The sequence below is a fragment of the Esox lucius genome, chromosome 22 (genome assembly GCF_011004845.1).
Source record: "Esox lucius isolate fEsoLuc1 chromosome 22, fEsoLuc1.pri, whole genome shotgun sequence".
Classification (NCBI taxonomy): Eukaryota; Metazoa; Chordata; class Actinopteri; order Esociformes; family Esocidae; genus Esox; species Esox lucius.
Genome location: NC_047590.1, coordinates 3,946,787 through 3,968,684, shown reverse-complemented (window position 1 = coordinate 3,968,684; position 21,898 = coordinate 3,946,787). Strand labels below are relative to the sequence as shown.

The 21,898-nt window shown below is 45.5% G+C and overlaps 1 protein-coding gene across 6 annotated transcripts; it reads left to right on the top strand.

Annotated features, from left to right (window-relative positions):
* The first annotated feature begins 7,892 nt into the window (after positions 1-7,892).
* dzip1 (DAZ interacting zinc finger protein 1) lies at positions 7,893-20,274 on the top strand. 6 transcript variants are annotated; one of them, XM_034289859.1, is made up of 16 exons: positions 7,893-8,008; positions 9,126-9,278; positions 9,551-10,147; positions 12,321-12,405; positions 12,776-12,912; positions 13,214-13,360; positions 13,483-13,608; positions 13,683-13,745; positions 15,994-16,122; positions 16,360-16,408; positions 16,712-16,762; positions 17,540-17,599; positions 17,938-18,095; positions 18,879-19,083; positions 19,624-19,768; positions 19,958-20,274. In XM_034289859.1, exons 2-16 carry the CDS (start codon positions 9,264-9,266, stop codon positions 20,220-20,222), a joined length of 2,232 nt encoding a protein of 743 aa, XP_034145750.1. In that variant the 5' UTR covers positions 7,893-8,008; positions 9,126-9,263; the 3' UTR covers positions 20,223-20,274. The 6 variants fall into 6 exon arrangements, with proteins under 6 accessions (XP_034145750.1, XP_034145751.1, XP_034145749.1 ...); XM_034289860.1 differs by having other exon boundaries at positions 9,123-9,278; positions 12,366-12,405; XM_034289858.1 differs by having other exon boundaries at positions 9,123-9,278.
* The last annotated feature ends 1,624 nt before the right edge of the window (positions 20,275-21,898 follow it).

Sequence of the window (21,898 nt, the reverse complement as noted above, 5' to 3'; positions counted from 1 at the left end):
CCTGGTTAGAAGGGGCCAACACGACAACATCATCTGCAAAGAGCAGAGACGAAATCGTGTGGTCCCCAAACCTGACACCCTCCGGCCCCTGGCTGCGCCTAGAAATTCTGTCCATAAAAATTACAAACAGAACCGGTGACAAAGGGCAGCCCTGCCGGAGTCCAACATGCACTGGGAACAAGTCTGACTTACTGCCGGCAATGCGGACCAAGCTCCTGCTTCGGTTGTATAGGGACCTGACAGCCCTTAGCAAAGGACCCAGGACCCCATATTCCCCAAGCACCCTCCACAAGATGCCGCGAGGGACACAGTCGAATGCCTTCTCCAAATCCACAAAACACATGTGGATTGGTTGGGCAAACTCCCATGAACCCTCCAACACCCCGTAGAGGGTATAGAGCTGGTCCAGTGTTCCACGGCCCGGACGAAAACCACACTGTTCCTCCTGAATCCGAGGTTCTACTATCGGCCGTATTCTCCTCTCCAGAACCCTGGCATAGACTTTCCCGGGCAGGCTGAGAAGTGTGATCCCCCTATAGTTAGAACACACCCTCCGGTCCCCCTTCTTAAAAAGAGGGACCACCACCCCGGTCTGCCATCCCAGAGGCACTGTCCCCGACCGCCACGCGATGTTGCACAGGCGTGTCAACCAAGACAGCCCCACAACATCCAGAGACGTGAGGTACTCAGGGCGGATCTCATCCACCCCCGGTGCCTTGCCACCGAGGAGTTTCTTGACCACCTCTGTGACTTCAGCCCGGGTGATGGACGAGCCCACCTCTGAGCCCTCATCCTCTGCTTCCTCAATGGAAGACATGTCAGCGGGATTGAGGAGATCCTCGAAGTACTCCTTCCACCGCCCGACGACATCCTCAGTTGAGGTCAACAGCTGTCCACCTCTACTGTAAACAGCGTTGGTAGGGCACTGTTTCCCTCTCCTGAGGCGCCGGATGGTTTGCCAGAATCTCTTCGAGGCCAGCCGATAGTCCTTCTCCATGGCCTCACCGAACTCCTCCCAGGCCCAAGTTTTTGCCTCCACAACCACCCGGGCTGCAGCCCGCTTGGCCTGTCGGTACCCGTCAGCTGCCTCAGGAGTCCCACAAGCCAACCAGGCCTGATAGGACTCCTTCTTCAGCTTGACGGCATCCCTTACTTCCGGTGTCCACCACCGGGTTCGGGGATTGCCGCCTCGACAGGCACCGGAGACCTTACGGCCACAGCTCCGAGCGGCCGCTTCGACAATGGCGGTGGAGAACATGGTCCACTCGGACTCAATATCTCCAACCTCCCTCGGGATCCAGTCGAAGCTCTGCCGGAGGTGGGAGTTAAAGATCTCTCTGACAGGAGACTCGGCCAGACGTTCCCAGCAGACCCTTACAGTACGCTTGGGCCTGCCGAGTCTGTCCAGCTTCCTCCCCCGCCATCGGATCCAACTCACCACCAGGTGGTGATCAGTTGACAGCTCCGCCCCTCTCTTCACCCGAGTGTCCAAGACATACGGCCGCAGGTCAGATGAGACGACAACAAAGTCGATCATCGACCTGCGGCCTAGGGTGTCCTGGTGCCACGTGCACTGATGGACACCCTTATGTTTGAACATGGTGTTCGTTATGGACAAACTGTGACTAGCACAGAAGTCCAATAACTGAACACCACTCGGGTTCAGATCAGGGGGGCCGTTCCTCCCAATCACGCCCCTCCAGGTGTCACTGTCGTTGCCCACGTGGGCGTTGAAGTCCCCCAGTAGAACAATAGAGTCCCCAGTCGGAGCACTTTCCAGCACCCCTCCCAGAGACTCCAAGAAGGTCGGGTACTCTGCACTGCCGTTCGGCCCGTAGGCACAAACAACAGTGAGAGACCTATCCCCGACCCGTAGGCGCAGGGAAACGACCCTCTCGTTCACCGGGGTAAACTCCAACACATGGCGGCAGAGCTGGGGAGCTATGAGCAAACCCACACCAGCCCGCCGCCTCTCACCATGGGCAACTCCAGAGTGGTGAAGAGTCCATCCTCTCTCAAGGAGTGTGGTTCCAGAGCCCAAGCCGTGCGTAGAGGTGATCCCGACTACCTCTAATCGGAACCTCTCAACCTCACGCACTAACTCAGGCTCCTTCCCCGCCAGCGAGGTGACATTCCACGTCCCTAGAGCCAGTTTCCGTGTCCAGAGATCGGGTTGTCTAGGCCCCTGCCTTCGACTGCCGCCCGATCCTCTTTGCACCGGCCCCTTATGGTCCCTCCTGTGGGTGGTGAGCCCACGGGAGAGCAAAAATAAAGCAGAAGCAACCAGAACTTTGCCTAAAATGGCCATTTACCCGATACATTTATTTTATTTATTTTTTTATAGCAAAAATAAATGTATCGGGTAAATGGCCATTTTAGGCAAAGTTCTGGTTGCTTCTGCTAGGAGGGGGAAACTGATCAATAGATACTTGGGTTTTCCCCAATCTAAACATTTTCAAAAAAGGCTCACAGTCATTACTCTGTCTCAATGTTACTCCAGAACATGACAAATATAATTACAACCCCATTTCCAAGAAAGCTGGGATGGTGTGTAAAATGGAAAAGAAAAACAGAATGCAATGAAGCGCAAATTATTTAAACACTGTGTTCAATAGAAAATAGTACCAAGACAAGATATCAAATTTTGAAACTGAGAATTTTTTTATTTCATGGAACAAACATGCTCACTTTGACACTGATGCCACCAACACGTTTCAAAAAAGCTGGGACAGAGGCACCAAAAGACTGACAACGCTGTGTAATGTTAAAAAACAAAACCTGGTAGAACATCACACAATTAATTAGATCAATTAGCAACAGGTGAGTAACATAATTGGGTAGTAAAAGATCATTCCAGAGAAGGATGGGCCTGTCAGAAGTGAGGATGGGGAGGGGCAAAGAGTGCCACAATTCAAGAATAATGTATCACAACGCAAAATTGCAAAGAGTTTTGGGATCTCATCATCTACGGTTCACAATTTCATTAAAAGATTCAGAGAATCTTGAGTAATCTGTGTATGCGAGGGTCAAGGGTGAAAACCAATATTGGATTGGTCGTGATCTTCGGGGCCTCAGACGCCACTGCTTTAAAAACAGACACAATTCTGTAGTGGACATAACTGCATGGGCTCAGGAACACTTCAGAAAACCATTGTCTGTGAACACAGTACGTCGCTGAATCCACAAATGCAAGTTAAATCTCTACCATGCAAAGAAGAAACCACACATAAACAAGATCCAGAAACGTCAGTGCCTTCTCTGGGCCCGAGCTTATTTTAGATGGACTGAGGAGAAGTGGAAAACAGTCCTGTGGTCTGATGAATCAAAATTTGAGATTATTTTCGGGAATCAGGAATGCCGCGTCCTCCGGGCTGAAGAGGAGAGGGACCCTCCGGTTTGTTATCAGCGCATAATGCAAAAACCTGCAACCGTGATGGCAAGACACCATTAATGCTGAACAATGTACAGCTGCGGAAAAAATTAAGAGACCACTGCACCTTTTTCTTTCCTTTCCAAAAACGTTGAAAAGGAAAGTTTTGAGTGAGGAACAGAAGCGTTTAAATTGCAGTGGTCTCTTAATTTTAACCCTTCTGTTCCTCACTCAAAACCTTCCTTTTCGACTTTTTTGGAAAGTGGAAGAAAAAGGTGCAGTGTTCTCTTAATTTTATCCGGAGCTGTATACAGGTTTTGGAGCAACATATGCTGCCATCCAGATGACGGCTTTTTCAGGGAAGGTCTTGCTTATTTCAACAGGACAAAGCCAAACCACATTCTGCATGTATTACAATAGCATGGCTCTGTAGTAAAGGAGTCTGCAGTCCAGACCTGTCTATTTAAAACATTTGACGCATTATGAAATGACAAATACAGCAAAGGAAACCCCAAACTGATGAGCAGCTGCAATCCTATATCCAGCAAGAACGGGACAACATTACACATTCAAAACTACAGCAATTGATCTCCTCAGTTCCCAAACTCTTACTCAGTGTTGTTAAAAGAAGAGGTGATGCACAGTGGTCAAGATGCCCCTGTCCCAACTTTTTTGAAACATGTAGCTGGCATAAAATTCAAAATGAGCATGTATTTTTCCAAAAACAATAACATTTATCAGTTTCAACATCTGATATGTTGTCTTTGCACTATTTTCAATAAAATATAGGGATAAATGATTTGCACATCATTGCATTCTGTTATTGTTTGCATTTTATGCAGTGTGTCAACTTTTTTAGAAACGTAATATATAATAGTTTTCTTGAGTGACGTTTTGACAGAGCTGAGCCCAAAATGTAAAAATTCTGGTTAAATCAGTAATTGACACAGACGTGATACTGCAGAAAAATCTGAGGGAACCATCCAGTGGTCAGTAAAATGGTTTGAAAAAGTTTTAAATTGCCATTGTTTTCAAGTTTTAAATGCCATGTGAAATTGTGATCATACACCTATCTTCATGTGGTCTTTGCGTAAGGAGAGAGGAGAGGTTATTGCCATCTCCATGGTCACAGAGATACAGTGCCAGACATTTGGCATTTAAACACGACTGTGATAACGTAATCTTTTCTTTTTCCTCCCTCTGAGACGTTCTAAATGTCAAGTGCTTATCTTGTCTTGGTTTGACGGAAATTAGATCTATTCCCGAAATTGGGAGAGGATCAGTCTGGCGAGTTGCCAGGGAATACAGAGGATATCGCCTTTCCCAATCTTCACCCTGTATTTTAGGTCTTGGTAACAATCTTCACCACACATAAAAGTACGATGTTGCTCTGGGGTAATATTTACTATTTCTCTATTCCACATTAACAGCCATTCACAGCAACAGCCATTAGCCCAACACTTCGCCTCCTGGCTCCTGACATTCGGATGCCCACCACACTTGGGCGAACTTTCTGCCTCCGACACCAGACAGAAACCTCCAGAGGTCTACAGACATAACACAGCGAGTTACGTCTCGAGACAGAAAATCAGAAATTACTGTATCACATAGGAATTAAAGATGACAGCTCTTTAATGTTTTATTGATTATAAGCTGCATATTTGAATATTCCCTGGGAAGACGAAGAGCGTCTTCAAAAGACGCGTTATAAAGGGATTATTACTTTTGGTGTTCTGGATCCGGCCTGATGGGTTTAAAACAGATCTTGATGCGATGTCTCAGGACATAAAGCCTTCCGGACCCTACGACAGTAAACTGCGGCTGTGGGGCGCTGATGTAATGACACTCATCATCAGAATGGGCCAAAGGAGCCGGTGCCTGAAACATTTTTAACTATTCAGTGTTGCTTGTAGCCGTGTCTTGGAGGATGGTGAGAATCATGCTCTCACGTCTCACAGTTCCTCCGTGAGTGTCGGAGCCCACCTACACTGCCATGGCATGAATCATCTCAACTCATCTTCCTTTTCTCACCTCCTTTGCTTAAAGGACGACAATGAACTGTGGAAGTGGAACTGTGCAAGTCAGGGTGAGAGAAAACAACAAAGTCTTTCGCCATCGGGGAGTTGAAAGATGAAGCCATTTTAAGTGGACTTCGGGCACTCCTAGTTCAGATGATGCGTAGCTCTCTCTGTCTTGAGATTGCTGGCATTCACTCTGTTTCCATCTCCTGAGCTCTCTCACTCTTGGAATGGTTTGTGTATAACATCTGTGTCTTCTGTTCACCTTACACCTTAACCACGTGTGTTTGTAAGTAGGCCTACACAATAAAAGGATCCATCGGAATTTGTAACATTATTCACAATATATGACATTTTTTATTTTTAATATCACGCTGGGCCTCAAGCTCATAATGCCCAGACATGCCACTACCTGTTCGGCCCGTCTCCAACACTGTCGAGTGGGATTGAATCCCCCATTCATCGGGCCCTTTATCGGCTGCTACTAGGGGACTGACCAGGTAACAGCAGACCAGATCAGCAGCTCTCAAAATATAGCGTCTACTATCAGCCTACAGCAGCAGTAGGACTCCAACAGGAAGTTCATCACTAGATGTTAGAATCAGCACCGAGCTCATTCTTTATCATCCAAAAGGCTCACCGTCACGCAAGATGGAAAAATAGGTTTCGTGTGTGTTTGCGTGTATGTGCGCGTGCTGACTGGCACCGAACGAAAGACCCCGTGCCTGTCTACAAGGTGACGCTCTGTCCTCCCCGGCGAGCTTAGCTGGTGGGCCTCACTGCCCGCAGGAGAAACGGACACGTGTTCGTCGTTGCCTACCAGACTGCGTCACTCGCGTCTTCAATGGAGACTCATGTAGACCCTTCTGCGTAAAGTAATGAACGATGTCAACTCACCTGTGACAGTGGAAATGTTTACTTGATAATAGTGCATTATATTAGCACTAACGCGAGCGGTGGACAGGCTCTGACCTGCTGATGTCAGTGTTGTTGGCTCTTTGCCGGTGTGACCGGCGTTATTGAGCTGCTTTTTTGCTTCATCGCTTCCTCCGTAATCTATCCCCTGCTTTCTTGTGCTTCGCAACACATGCAACTGCATTGCTTGACAAAGTTCCTACTATTTGAGCTTTAAGGTAGCCTATCAATAGGCACACATATATAGGCACACACGGTATATAAGTATATATAAATAAGCAACAGTTGAAGTTATCAGTTGAGTGAGCTCACTGTTTTAAACTCTGTCACGTGCTCTGTCACATGCGCCCGAAAATACTTTCCAGTTTGTCTTATTCTCAGTTATTTACACATAGCTGGACTGTGATTCCAAAGAAGCACATTAAAACGTAGATAGACTCAATAATAAAATGAAGCGAAATCATTTGTATTATAATTAATGTGCTTAATTGCAACCCAAAAAGTCTATTTAGCCTATATCAGCTTGCATTATTCCACATGCCTCTGGTCTTTTGAAGTGGTGCAGCATAGATCTTTGTCGTTCATTTGAAAAGGGCCTGTGCTGACATCTCCTGGCAGAACAAGGCACACATCCCGGCGAAGTTCATAATCAACACGCCACAAGGGGGTGGCCTTAAGCCACCATCAAAAACTCACGTCTACCATCCTGAGCAAAGCCCCTTACCTAGTCCTTGCTTGTCCTACCAACACCACTGGCTTTTGTCCTTTACGTGCATACAATCTTAACAACTGTGGTTCATTGGCCAGAGCCTATAGGAGTTTGTTATATGAACAGACCACTAACTAAAATGCTTACTGGTCGTCTCCCTTGTCCGTGAAACCAACAATAGCGTATATCAATTTATAAAAATGAAATGCAAATTAAAAAAAAACACAATACTAATATATAGGCCTGTATTATATTAGTAATATAATGTGTAAGGGTGAAGTTAGAAGCAGGGCCGCTCTAAATGTGCACGTTGGAGTTTATATTTGTTCCTCACAATAAACAAAGTTGTTCAAAATCTTTTTTACCAGGTAGAGTGACTAAGAAAGCTGAGTCAAATTAAAAACCCTGGATGATTGGTAGAGTCCATAGAGATCATACACATGCTTTCGTTAATGAGAAACTTGTTTTTGCACAGCCATAACGAGCTTCGATGTAATAAACTTTTCTGCCAGGCTGTGGAACCTTTCGGAACTACAGGTTGGGTAGTATAGGTAGCCTACTGTAGTTGCGTCGAAGCAATTGCATACATTAAAAACAACCGGGCGACAAGAACACCCAGGCAGCGTCAAGATCTGTTGCAGAAAGTCCCTGAACGTTGCTGGTAGAAAGTTAATGAATAGGGCATTAGTGAGTACTAATTGAAACATGTCTGTGGAACATGTTTGCTTTACATATCACACATCACAACGCTCCAGAAAATAAAAACGTATCGAACGCAGACCTGGTGAATACGTTATATCCCCTTCCCTAAGTCTTAACAGCTTGATTTCCCTTCCCCCCCATTTTTTTTTCAGAGGGTACGAAAGATGAGCAGAGCTTTTGGAATGTGCTACAGCCGCTACGTCACGGCGGTCTCCATCTCTGGAGCCCATCAGAATCACAGCAAAGCCGCGGACCGGTTGAAAACCTTTTGTGGACATAAAAAAAAAAGTCGTGGTAAGTTTCATGTCTAACACCAAAATGTTGATTTCGATGCAATTATTTACATTTTACCAGGTCAATAAACTCATGCCGTGAACTCCGTGTTTAACAAGTTTCAAAGTTGCAGCGAGGTGTCCGTTAGCTAATTCGTTTAGCTAGCAACTGCTGTAGCTAGACAACTTGTTCACGTCGTTAGTTTTGGAAAAGGCAGATGTTCACTCCCGACTGCGTTGTAGCCAAGAGTATCTGACTACCGATCTAGCATGTTTTTCTTTTTACGAATGTCTACGAAATGACCGTTATCTACGCAAATTCAAAAGAACTATGCTAATGAATAAACTTACTAACTGCATTTGCCGTTATAATACGTTCCCTAATGCGTAATAACTAACGTTTTGTTTTGTTGTTAAAGTTACTGTGGATTTTCAAATTCAACTGAGAATGGTTTGGGTACTGTAGTCTTACTCCCCGTGAGTTCTTTTCGGCTCAACTTGTCCCAACTAGCTGGAATTGTTTTCATGGTGGCATAATGCCAGTAATTTTAGAGGGACTGCCTGAATTTTGGGAAACTGTATTATAAGTATAGTTTGTTGTAAAATCACGGTTAGCAATCTAGTGCTGTAAGTAGTTTCTTTGTTAATGTAATTTTTTTTTAAATGCGTAAGTGGTGTAAGAGGTGTAGCAGACACTTCACATCATGACTAGGGTAAAGTTATGTGGCGTAATGTACAATTAGACAGAGACAGTCAAGTCGTGTATTTTTGTTGACGTTTTTACGTTAGTCAGACGTGGTCAGAATAACAAATCATAACATCGTCATTCTAGTCAGTGTCACTTCTTCTACGTGGACATTTAATTATGGATAACAGTCGTTCGACGGGAATCTAACCAAAGAAATTAACAAGCGAACAATATTGTTTTACATGGATTTTCTTTTTTTAGCGTGGAGGTCTGTTGATTTGATCTGCAGTGGGGGGTTGAGCACCACCTCAAGCATTCCGTGGCTTCACCAATACATTGAACACATTCAGCGGGCTAGGAGGATGTCGACCGTGCTTCCGCGGCTTGCTTGTGGGGATCATCAGGGATTTATTAGGTGCAATATTTTGATAACATGTCTCTCCCCAAGGAGCTCATAAAATGGGACGCGCCGTTCGGTCTCCATGGTGATCGTGAGGACGCGCTGCCCGGGTGTTGCTGCGTACTGCTGAGGGGGGCGTGCACCAATAGGAAACGAATACTCGTTCGGGGTTGATTCTCATAAAGGCTCATGAAATACAAGATGGTAAGGACAGCACGGCGTCAACGCGACATCAGCTGAATTGGGTAGATTTCCGTCGAAAACGTGTAATTATTTGAAGCCTTTTGTGCGTCATCTCATATGCTTCATTCATGTGGGGAGTGCTGGAAACCTTGACCCCCCCCCCCCCCCTATATGTCTGTCTTGATATGCTGCTGCACTCTAGCTACCGGAGATACATGCATGAGGTTGGTTTCTTCATGAGCATGATTGAGATGAGCCTGTGTAATTTTAGTGAATGTTCTTGTGTTTTTCAGCCATTTTATGACAACGTCTATTACCCATACCAGCCAGAGCCCCAAGGGACCCACTCGTCGGCAGGGATCCCCTCCCTACTGAACTCCCCCCTGAGCCAGCCCTCCTCCAGTGGCCACGGCCCCCTGGCAACGCCGGCCATGTCCGCCTCCACGTCCACCACGATCCCGCCCTTTAAGTTCCGGCCGCGGCGCGAGAGTGTGGACTGGCGCCGGATCAGCGCCGTGGACGTGGACCTGGTGGCCAGCGAGCTGGACTTCCAGACCCTGCAGGAGCACATCACGGGCGTGACCTTCTGCAGCGTGGAGGGCGAGCGCTGCGCCCGCTGCCAGAGCCCTGTGGACCCCGCGCTGCTCAAGCTCTTCCGCCTCGCCCAGCTGACGGTGGAGTACCTGCTGCACTCCCAGGAGTGCCTCGCGTCCAGCCTCGGGGCGGCCGAGGACCGGCTCCGGGCCCAGGCACAGGAACACCAGCAGCTTGTGGCCCAACAGCAGAAGCAGGCAGAGCAGGCCAGGGCGCTGAAGGCTGAGCTAAAGCAGAGGAAGAAGATCCTCGCCCTCAACCAGCAGGCTATGATGAGCATGACCAATTGCCACAAGGTAATTAATGCCTTGCGCTAAGCATGCCGCTCCTGGGTGTGTTTGTAACCCCTGGGTGTGTTTTGTATAGCAGTCAGTCGTCCCCGTCCCTGCAGCCATTGTTCCCCAGGGGGTATTCAATCAGAGATGCAACTTTGTTCAACTGTAGGTTTTGGGTGTAGTGTGAATTCTGACTGGAGGTCTGGCTTGTACATAGAATGGATTCATTATTATGGTTCAATCGAATTCATTGTTTTGCGACTAGGTTTGCCTGGACCTGTACTATGGAGTTGTCTCTGCACTGGACTGGTAGCTGCAGGGCTGTCATTATGGGCCTTATTTTGGGACCGAAACAATGGGATCGAGCTCAGAGCAGATGGTGTCAGCCAGTGATAATTAGTCCTACTTCTTTTAATCCACTTACAAAAGGGTGGCAAGAGCCGCAACGGAAATGCCTGGGCCCCCTCCCCCACCCTCATTCCCGATATGTTGCTGATTTCCCGACAAAGGGGAGGGTTTTCATGTTCCTCTGTTGTCTGCGCTACGACTCTATATGTCCTATTGAATGTATGCATTCACCGAACGTACGGAGACTAGGAGATGGCCTCATTTCTGAGAAGGCAACGCTCTTGACCGGGGCCCAGGTGTTGCCAAGGCAACACCTAGTGTTTGATATGACTGAGCATTGTTGCTAGGTGAGAGAGCCCTTCTGGCTAACAGAGGCGTTGACAATAGAGACGTCTGTCCAGTTTAATTATTAATAGGACACAATGCATCCGAAAATACACCTAGATGTGGTTTCATTGGCGCACCCACGGGATTTAGCATTAATCTAAAGGATGCATCAACAAACCGTCCGTCTGATGTAGTATTGGTTCACAGAACAATGTACTGCCTATTTTAGCCTAGTTGGTTGTTAAGGCCACCTAGAGCGTCCCTTTTCACATTTCGTTTTTTATAAGTTAGCCTCTGAAACACATCATTTGAAGGTGTTTAGAGAGGCTATTGAATTCCACTGCTACGCCTGATACTAAGAAAAAGAAATGGCCTGATTTCCCAAATGTTAGTCCAGATATGTTTTTTGTATGTCATTGGACCAAACCAACAATATATAATGTGCATCAGTCATGACTTCCTCCTGGGCATTTTACCCTGTTTCATGCTTAAATCATTACAGTCAAAACATCACAAATTGCACAAAAAAAATGTATATACATATTTATATATATATTAACCCATATATATAAAATAACACAGAAATACAATCTCCACCTTCTAGAATCTGTTTTTAATCAACATACCTGATAAAATGCAGGTAAATAAAGTTTTTTGTTGTTTAAACCTGGAAAACACACACACACACAGCCGGACTCTGCGTGCTGGCAGATTCTCTGCCTTGATTCCATCACTGACCAGACCTAATTCAGCCTAATTCAATTCCTCCGGCAATTTCCAGAGTTATTCCAGAACAGCGGTGCCATTAGGCCACACAACAAGCATCCCTTTATCTCAGAGAATCCATCACTTCCCCCGTAGCGCGGCAGAGCCCCGGCACATCACACGCCACCAGGCCCCGCCAGGCATCAGAAGCTGCGTGGTTAAATCTGAGCGCCGACAGAGAGGCAGGCTGCGTTTGGTGGTTAAATGTGCCATATGTGACGCGGTTGCTCCTGTCACTCCACGCGGGTGCAGGGGCGAAGTGATGCCAGGCAGAGGGGGCGAATCACTTCCGCGCCGTCTAGCTCGCATCTCGTGGGAAACAAACCCAGAACCCAATGTCATGGCGGGGGAAATGCCAAGGACTTTGTGATATAATATTAGCACGCTGCATAGGTGCCAATGTGGTATGAATTGCCATTATGACAGTTCTGCTATGTGTCGCAGTTCACTGCTGTGGTTCTAATGACAGTTGAAGTTTTAAATGTGATTTCAAATGTTGTCTAAGTTCACAGTTTCAGACTAACATAAAACATTTATGTTTGTCTGAAAATGATGTCTTACTAATAACTGTGTAGAGTCCTGCTGGGTTCAGATGTGTATATTTTTACACACAGTTTGAGTTTCTAAAGGTGGTTAATCTATGGCTGGGTTCACTTAACCTTATAGCTGCTTTTGCGTGGACCACTTTGAAGGATGTCATGGAAATGCACTGTAGATGTATAATAAGCTTCATTTTGCTTTTCTTTTCCTTTAGTGTCAACATTGTGATAAAGCCTTCATGAATTCCTCCTTTCTCCAGAATCATATGCAACGTCGCCATCCAGACGAGTATGACAGCCGTAAGTCGAGAGAGCTTTAAAAGGTTTGATCGTCACTTTAGAGAGGCAAAGATCGAGGGAAAAGATAGTGAATTGGAGAACGGTAGGGAAAGGAAGTCAGTCAGGTAAGATTGTTGGATGCAGCCGACCACCCACTTTCCTGAAGCGTCCCATGGAGGTCCTAATGGTAGTAGTGTCTCTAAGATCAATATGTTCCAAAAAGGCTAGGAAAGCCTTTTCTACAACGGTCTACTCTTCTAGTTTTCAAGTCTACACGTCACTTACTCCCACACAGTCTAGCAGAATGGGAGATGGATCCATGTTTCAACCTTTCCCTGAAACAGCAGTCAGGCGAACTTTGTCTCTGTTCTTGTATTTCTGTCTCTGTCAGAGTTGATGTCAGACAACCACAGGAAAGTGAAAAGCATTGCAGATGAAGAGGAGATCAGGCGCCTGAACGAGCAGCTGAGGAAGACTACGTCTGAGCTGGAGTCCCAGAGGCAAGCCGTCCTGGCCAAAACCTTGCAGGTGGGACAACAGAGGAGGTGTCCTGTTTTTCAAGGCTTGGATATGCTTTGTTATTGAGTCCAATGTTTGCACCTGAGTGTTTGAATTAAGGTTACATTTTTTACGCTGTCCAATCAAATTTAAATTTCATTTTTGACCCAACCCCTTCATTTTGGAGAGGTGCAGGGCTGCCGAATTCAGCACCCAGGGAGGAATAAAGGCTAACTGTTTTACTCACACAGAACTTTCTCACCTTGTCAGCTCAAGTATACATTTTTCAACCTTTTGGTCCAATGCTCTAACCGCAAGACATTCTTTATAGGAAAGAGACCAGCTGTCCATGCACCAAGATTTGATTAGAAAACTAGAGACATGGAAGGAAGAGGAACACAGAAAGATTGAGGAGATGAGAGAAGGTTTTCGCAGGGAGATAGAGACGCTTCACAACAGGAACGCTCTTCTTCAACAAGTAAGTTCACTGTTTACTTTGTTAGTTTCATGTTTGATTCTCTTTATTTCAAATGGTCGTGTTGTTGTTAATTCAGTCCTGCAATTCAGATGTTTTTGTTGGAATTGTTCTTATTTGTACAGAAAGTGGATCTCCAGATGACCAGTACTCAGCATAGACCGGGGCCGGCTCCCCAGCAGGCTGACCACAACATGGAAGAACAAAACAAGCTTGTGATCCAGAAGTTAGATCAGAAAAACAAGAAACTGGTGAGCAGCTGAGCAGTGCTTCAGATATTATAACAGTTGTTCTCACACTTGATCTAAAATGCATGTTGTTTCAGGTGGAAAGGTTTACGTCTAAAATAGGAAAACTGAAGGCTGACCACGAGAGCGAAAAGAATCTGGTAGGTTACGAATGAAACATCTGGGCTGTTAAGAGTTTTCATTATGGATTCTGGTTACCAGAACTATATGTGGGTTCTGTTGAATACTTAATCAAACTATCTACCTGCATGTTTTACAGCCATTTTACATTCTCAGTTATAGATATATATTCATTGATTCTTGGAGAAATTCAGAGAACTTTGTTCAACTGTCCCAATCAGAACCTGCTGTCATTCGCAAAAGTAAATTCACCCACTGGAAAGTTGTTTATTTTCTTTTTTATACATATTTGGACATATGGATATGTAATCTTCACTGAAGTGCTATTGACATATGTAACCTAATTTAACAAAAAAATCTGAAAGATTTTAATTTGGAATTTCTGCCCACTCTTCTTTAGTACAGTACTTCAACTGTGTCATGTTGAAGTACTGTACTATGGCTTTCTTGCATGCACGTCCCCCAGGAGCATTTTGATAGGACTGAGGTCTATGCTTTGACTCTGGTGTTCTATAATATTCCATTTCCTCTTTTTAAACCATTTTGTTGTATTTATGCTTATGTGTTGTGGGTCATTGTCCTGTTGATCCATGCTTGGTTTAGTTTCAGTCTTTAGATAGGTGCCTTCAGATTGTCCTCAAGAATTATCTGATACAATATAGAACTCACATTGACTAACTGATGGCAAGTTGACTAGGTCCTCAGGTGGCAAAGCAGCCCCACAACATAATACCACCGCCTCTGTGGTTTATAATTGTATGTGTTTTTGGTTTTCATCAAACATGGTGTTCGGTATTGCGGCCCAAAAAATCCACTTTTGACTAATCTGTCAAGAACACATTGTTTCAGTATTTTTGGTGTTTACCAAGAGGTTGTCTGGCAATTGTCAGTTATGTCTTGATATTATTTTTTGAGAGTTGAGGCCAAGTTTGTCTCTTTCTAGTTGACTCATACACTTTGACATTGGTAGTGGCAAGAGAGGCCTGTAGATCTCTTGATGTTACTCCATGATTCGTAGAGACTTCCATGAGCATAATGGTCTGAATTTGTTGTCAGTTGTAGATTCCCTGTGGTCTGAAAATTTCTACATGATTTGTTGGTCAGTAGAATGATGCAGTTCGAATTGCTTGGAAATGGCTTTGATACCCATCCATCCATCCATCTTCTTCCGCTTATCCGGGGCCGGGTCGCGGGGGCAGCAGTCTAAGCAGGGATGCCCAGACTTCCCTCTCCCCAGACACTTCCTCTAGCTCTTCCGGGGGGACACCGAGGCGTTCCCAGGCCAGCCGGGAGACATAGTCCCTCCAGCGTGTCCTAAGTCTTCCCCGGGGTCTCCTCCCGGTGGGACGGGACCGGAACACCTTCCCAGGAAGGCGTTCCGGAGGCATCCGAAAAAGATGCCCAAGCCACCTCAGCTGACCCCTCTCGATGTGGAGGAGCAGCGGCTCTACTCTGAGCTCCTCCCGGGTGACCGAGCTTCTCACCCTATCTCTAAGGGATCGCCCAGCCACCCTGCGGAGAAAGCTCATTTCGGCCGCCTGTATCCAGGATCTTGTCCTTTCGGTCATGACCCAAAGCTCATGACCATAGATGAGAGTAGGAACGTAGATTGACTGGTAAATCGAGAGCTTCGCCTTGCGGCTCAGCTCTTTCTTCACCACGACAGACCGATACATCGACTGCATTACTGCAGAAGCTGCACCGATCCGTCTGTCAATCTCCCGTTCCATCCTTCCCTCACTCGTGAACAAGATCCCTAGATACTTAAACTCCTCCACTTGAGGCAGGCACTCTCCACCAACCTGAAGTGGGCAAACCACCCTTTTCCGACTGAGGACCATGGCCTCGGATTTGGAGGTACTGATTTTCATCCCCACCGCTTCACACTCGGCTGCAAACCGTCCCAGTGCATGCTGAAGGTCCTGGTTAGAAGGGGCCAACACGACAAAAAAAGGTTAAATTGGGATACCTTAATCAATGAATGTATTTAGAATTTAGCTCATACGTCCATGTGTCCAAATATAAACAGTCAATTAGAAGACTTTCCAGGGGGTTTACATACTTATTGACACAGAAAATACAAGCTTAATTAATTTCATTGTTTCAAAGAATAATTGTCAACACTGTATAGCTTTGAAACAAGGTCATGAAACCTTGGTTGGCCGTCCTGTTCTTTTTTTACTGCAGATTCCCCAGATAAAGGGGAGCAGAGGGCCATGATGTAGGCCTTGATGGCAGTGTGATATGAAACGTCCTTTGTGTCCGCAGTGGAAGGACAAGTTTAGCAGTCTGGAGTCCTCTGTGATGGAGTGGCAGCAACAGAGCCAGAGGCAGAAGGAGGAGAATGACCGGTGGCGCCTGGAGAGGGACAAAATAATCCACTCTCAAAGGGAGCAGGTTAGTTCGTCTCCTCTGCGGCTTCTGGGAATACGAGGAAACGAGCAGCGGGCTTGGTTCCCATACAGGAAATCCTGAATTGCTGGAAACCGGATGGACGCATCGTGTTTTCATACACTGATATCGCTTAGTTGTGTTAGCCGCTCCGACTTAATATGTGCCTAGATTAGATTACACTATGTGGGTTCAACATCAGTGCTTGAGTAGAAAAAATAACTCCTTTTGTTCATTTCACAGATAAAGCAAATGTCTTCAAATCCACCTACTAAAGTGGTGGAAGTTCCAGGTATGAATCACTTTTTTCCCCTTTGGACTTCATCTTTATTTTAGCTGTGTGACACTATTGCACAGCTGCAAATCAATAGTTAGTGAGATAGATAACTGACCATAACAGCAGCGTATATGAAGAGTGTTTGTGTGTGTGTGTGTGTGTGTGTGTGTGTGTGGGCACGAGACGTCCGTTTGAGCGGTACTGATCAAGAGCCCTCAACTGTCAGCAGCTGGTTTAATCTTCTCCCAAGTCATTTCTGCTTCTTCATCTTCTCCCAAGTCGTTTCTTACTATGCGCTTCCTTCTTGGCATGTTTCAGTGATCATCACAGCCCGAGCTCCAGAGTCTAAACCAAAGAGGCCAGTGAATGGTAAGTTGTTAGCCAAATATGAATCTCAGTCAATCTAAAATCTACTGCCTACTTCTGAAGATAGCTTTTTGATGGGATATTCTAGCATGGAATACAGAGCCTTTAGCAGGCCCCGGTTAATTCAAACTATCTACCATCCACTCATTTGTTGTTTCCCAGCCCAAATAAGTGCCATAATAACACCAAAAATCACCAACAAATAATGTGTGTATGCATAGATATTTATTGTAGGTATTCAGATGAAGTGAATCATAACCTCTCGCAGGTGGGAGGGGGGGCATTGAAAGACGAATCCTTCCGCGCTGGGATGGTACAGCCCTTTTGCTGCCATGGTGAGATGGGGTGGAATCAAAATCAAAAGTCTTCGCAGTGCAGCTATGAAATATAAGGGCGGAACTGTTATGAACAGCTGTGGTGGAATTGCTTGTGATATAAATCACAATGTGCACGTGTGTTCATGCTGGACTTGGGGTTTGTTAGGTTTTTTTTGGAAACAAAGCGGGTAAAACACTTTCACTACAAAGCCGTACAGTGTGGCCCCCTGCATGGCTGGTTAACATTTCCTCGGGGTCAAATGTCAAAATCTAGCCACAGGTGGCGGGTGTCCATTTTAGGCCTTGATGAAATCAGACTGCTCTGTCCTCTCTCTCTGTTGATCGTACCTCCCAACGAGACTCCAACTGGAGATCAATGCTATCGTTACCTCATCCTGAGATCCCTCATCTTAATTCCCGCTCTTGTCTGACCCTTGACCCCCACCCCCACCCCCCAATTCAGAGCAGCCCCCCTCTGCTCCTAAACTGGATCCTATAGAGGAGCTGTCTGAGGAGGACAAAGGTAACAGTTGAGATGGCAGCAGTCTGTGTGTCTGCACGGTGCATGGTATCTGCATGGTCGTGTCGGTCGGTCTGCCATTTAGAGTCCAAGAGCATTTGTGTCAAGTCCAGTTTGTCAATGCGTTTTTGGCAGATCTGCAGAATTTGGCCAATGTAATGTAAGTTAAAGCAAGCTGATAGGTTGCTCTCTGTCAACAAAAAATAAATCATGCTTGCCCCGGTCTGTCTCCTCCTGAAATACATTAATGTTTGTGTTTTTTTAGCGTGTCATTGAGTGGACTGTTGCCCGGATAACAGTGTTTGTGTAACCATACCGTGCCCGTCTGGTCCTTGTTGTAGAGTCATCCAGTGTGTCCGAGAAGAAGCCTGTTGTTGTGAAGAAGCATCAGCCTGCTGTGACCAGTGTCTTGAGGAAGAACCCCAACATCAAGAGGGAGCTGCGGCCTGCCCTGGAGCAAGCACTCATAGAGAAACTCGAGTCCCTCGGAGTAAAACCTGTAAACACACCACGATTGCTAATTATATGTCACAAACCCACACGTTGCTACGTTATGTGGTGTGTGACTGTCTCTACTGCTGTACAGTAAACACGTGTTAGTAGTTTAGTAAGGACTGTTAATACACATGTTAGTAGTTTAGTAAGGACTGTTAATACACGTGTTAGTAGTTTAGTAAGGACTGTTAATACACGTGTTAGTAGTTTAGTAAGGACTGTTAATACACATGTTAGTAGTTTAGTAAGGACTGTTAATACACGTGTTAGTAGTTTAGTAAGGACTGTTAATACACGTGTTAGTAGTTTAGTAAGGACTGTTAATACACATGTTAGTAGTTTAGTAAGGACTGTTAATACACATGTTAGTAGTTTAGTAAGGACTGTTAATACACGTGTTAGTAGTTTAGTAAGGACTGTTAATACACATGTTAGTAGTTTAGTAAGGACTGTTAATACACGTGTTAGTAGTTTAGTAAGGACTGTTAATACACTTGTTAGTAGTTTAGTAAGGACTGTTAATACACGTGTTAGTAGTTTAGTAAGGACTGTTAATACACATGTTAGTAGTTTAGTAAGGACTGTTAATACACGTGTTAGTAGTTTAGTAAGGACTGTTAATACACGTGTTAGTAGTTTAGTAAGGACTGTTAATACACATGTTAGTAGTTTAGTAAGGACTGTTAATACACGTGTTAGTAGTTTAATAAGGACTGTTAATACACATGTTAGTAGTTCTCATCATGAAGGTGACATATTGCCTATTCAATCCCCCCAACATGTTCAGGGAATGAAGGGCCTGGGGAACAGTGAGTACAGTGACCTCATGTCTAAGGTGAGCTCAGAGAGAGAGCGAGCAGCGAGGGAGATTCCAGACTACTGGCATCACCGTGAGGACGTGGGTCACGCACTGAGCCTGAGACTGAAGGATTTAAAGAGGGGGGGAGACTCTGCCCCCGAACAGCGGGGGAAACCCACACCACTCACCCAAGGTACTGCAGGTCACCTAGTTCTTTCAACCTGGTCTGAACATTTGAATTCCACTTTGACCGTCCAATCTGACTCAAATTGTCCTGCGGATGAATCCAGTTCACCACTCTGTGTTTGACATTCTCATGGAGCTACTGTAGTCCTACAGTGTGTTAGTCGTCAGTCCAAGTGTGTTAGTCGTCAGTCCAAATGTGTTAGTCGTCCGTCCAAGTGCGTTAGTCGTCAGTCCAAGTGCGTTAGTCGTCAGTCCAAGTGCGTTAGTCGTCAGTCCAAGTGTGTTAGTCGTCAGTCCAAGTGTGTTAGTCGTCAGTCCAAGTGTGTTAGTCGTCAGTCCAAGTGTGTTAGTCTGTATTCCCTGTGTGTTAGTTTGCAGGTATGCTCGTGGTGACACCAATCATGATCCCCTACCTAATGTAGACTTTAATCTTAGGGACGTGAGCGTTAAGCTGCTTGAAACGTTAGTCATCTTAGTCTTCATTTAAACCTTCTTAGTCTTTGAGAAGTACTCAAAGTAACTAATCCATTAATTGCTGCCCCCCCAGTGACCCAGTCCAGGCCGCGGGCCAGCAGCCTTCCCTCTAAGGTAACCCAGGTGAGGTCGGGGGCCCCGCCAACACATGCCAAACCGCTGCACCCCCCTCAGCCGGCTCCACGGACCAGCACCCTGCCCAAAACCTCCACCCCCAAGTAAACACCTGCTCACAGCACCTAGAGTCGATGAGACTACCTCACCACAGGCTCCATTTGTCACTTTATTAGACATGGTCACCAAAATGAAACCATAGGAAGTTGGTTTTGTCTTGTAAGTTGTCTTAACACCCTATAAGGTAGTGATTAATTGTATGGTAATTTTAAATGATCTATGCCTTTTCACAGGACCCCCCCCTTCAGCTCCGACGAGGAGTCGGAAGAGGAGGAGTCAGAAGAGGACGAGTCGGAAGAGTCAGAGGAGTGCCACCGTCGGAAATCCTGGCAGGAGCAGGGAGTCCCTCATCACAAGACCCACTCCCCATCACAACCTCAGCCAGCCAAAACCGGTCCAGGCCAGGGCCCCCCAGCCGTCCAAACATCAGCAGACCAGAGGCAGTGCGGTGGACAGCGCCAAGACAGCAGCGGTGGAGAGCGATGGCGAGTGGACTGAGGGGAGTGAGTTGGAGGAGATTGACCCACAACAGCTCAAACACTACAAAGACCAGAACGGGAACATGCAGAAAACCACAAATAGTGAGTGACTGTTATTTTTACTACCCCTGCGTAGCGTTGTGGGTCTAATTTAAGAACAGCACACATTCCTCAAGTCTGACGCCTTTTCTGGTTTAGACTGTGTGTGTGCGTGTGTGTGTGTGTGTGCGTGTGTGTGTGCGTGTGTGTGTGTGTGTATCGGTGTTTTGTATTCAGTGTTTTCAAGACAGTTGACATGGGCTCCCATGCGTTGCGCCCGTATTTGCAGATAACCTGGTGAGGAGCCTCACTAAGAGCCTAGAGAAGCAGCTGGCAGACCGAGGACCAAAGAGACCCATCGGCGGAGTGAACACCTTACCGGAAAGCAAAGACGTGATACGGGAACTCAAGGTGAGCCCCCCTCCCTCTAGTCTCCTCTCTGCTGTGTCCCCATTAGCTGAGAGCAACGCGAGCCGTAAGGAAAAGAGGAACATCGGCTAGGGAACGTCTGGCTGGGAAAGCAGGAAAACTTGAAGGCCGTCTTAGTAATTTTTGCAACCAGTTTCATCCAAGTCAGAAGGTTGTCTTATTTTATATGAAGTATGTCATTTTATCATTGTAGTTTTATCTAGGGCTGATTAAGTCTTGTCTCAGGAATGATCCATTCTATGTTTGGAATTTTTATTAGTTGCTTTCTGAAAACGCCAGGACAATTGAGAAGTACAGAAAGGATTAGGTTTGCCAACACGCTCACACAGAATTACACTACAATCTCCCGTTTATACATGAGTGAATGAGACATGGGGAAATAAAATGTTTTGTCTTCTCTATAAAACCTAAGCTGGTAGACTGTGCAGCAGTGAGGATTTAAACAGAAATAATGAGTGACTTAGAGGAGAGTGCATACATTTTCACATTTATTTATCTGTACTGGCCCCGAACACCAGTAACTCCAATAGTCATGTCAGAGAAACATTTAGGGAGACTTCGTAAACATTTCTTTAAAAGGGATGTACCATCATTTGCTCCCACTTTGTGAAGCACTGGGTAATGTAGTGAGACATCCCATCTTATTTGAAAGAAACAATTTTTGTTTAATTTTACAGCTTATGTAGGTTGGTCAATCAATCAAATGTCAAGGTAGACTGCTCCCTCAAACTAAACTCTCTTGTGCATTTTACTATGACTTATGGTAAAAAATAAATAATCAATTTAGTTAGGATGATTCACTACAATACACTGTGCTTGTTTTGCTACTTTGGGCAAAATATGTCAAATTAGGCTTACAACCTACCGATCAAACTTAATCACTATAGAACAATTTATACTGCTGCATGCTTATTATGTTTATAATTTATTTTAATTCATTTTCTTTCTGATCGTAAACCTCTGTCTCAATTTTAACTCCAACAGTGGTCTAGGCTCAGAAGTTGTAAAGAATTTAAAGAATTTCCTCACATTGCCAAGTTATAATTACAAAGTTTCTAATAATTATAGTAACTAAAAGTAGACTAGCCTATGAAAACCTGAATATACTATAGTGTACCGACCCAATGAAAATACGACCTGGAGGGTCTCAATCCTTGTAAGCACCACAGTGTGAAGGACTGTTCAGGCCGGTTGTATTTTCGGCCATCCAACCCAAGCAGGTCAATG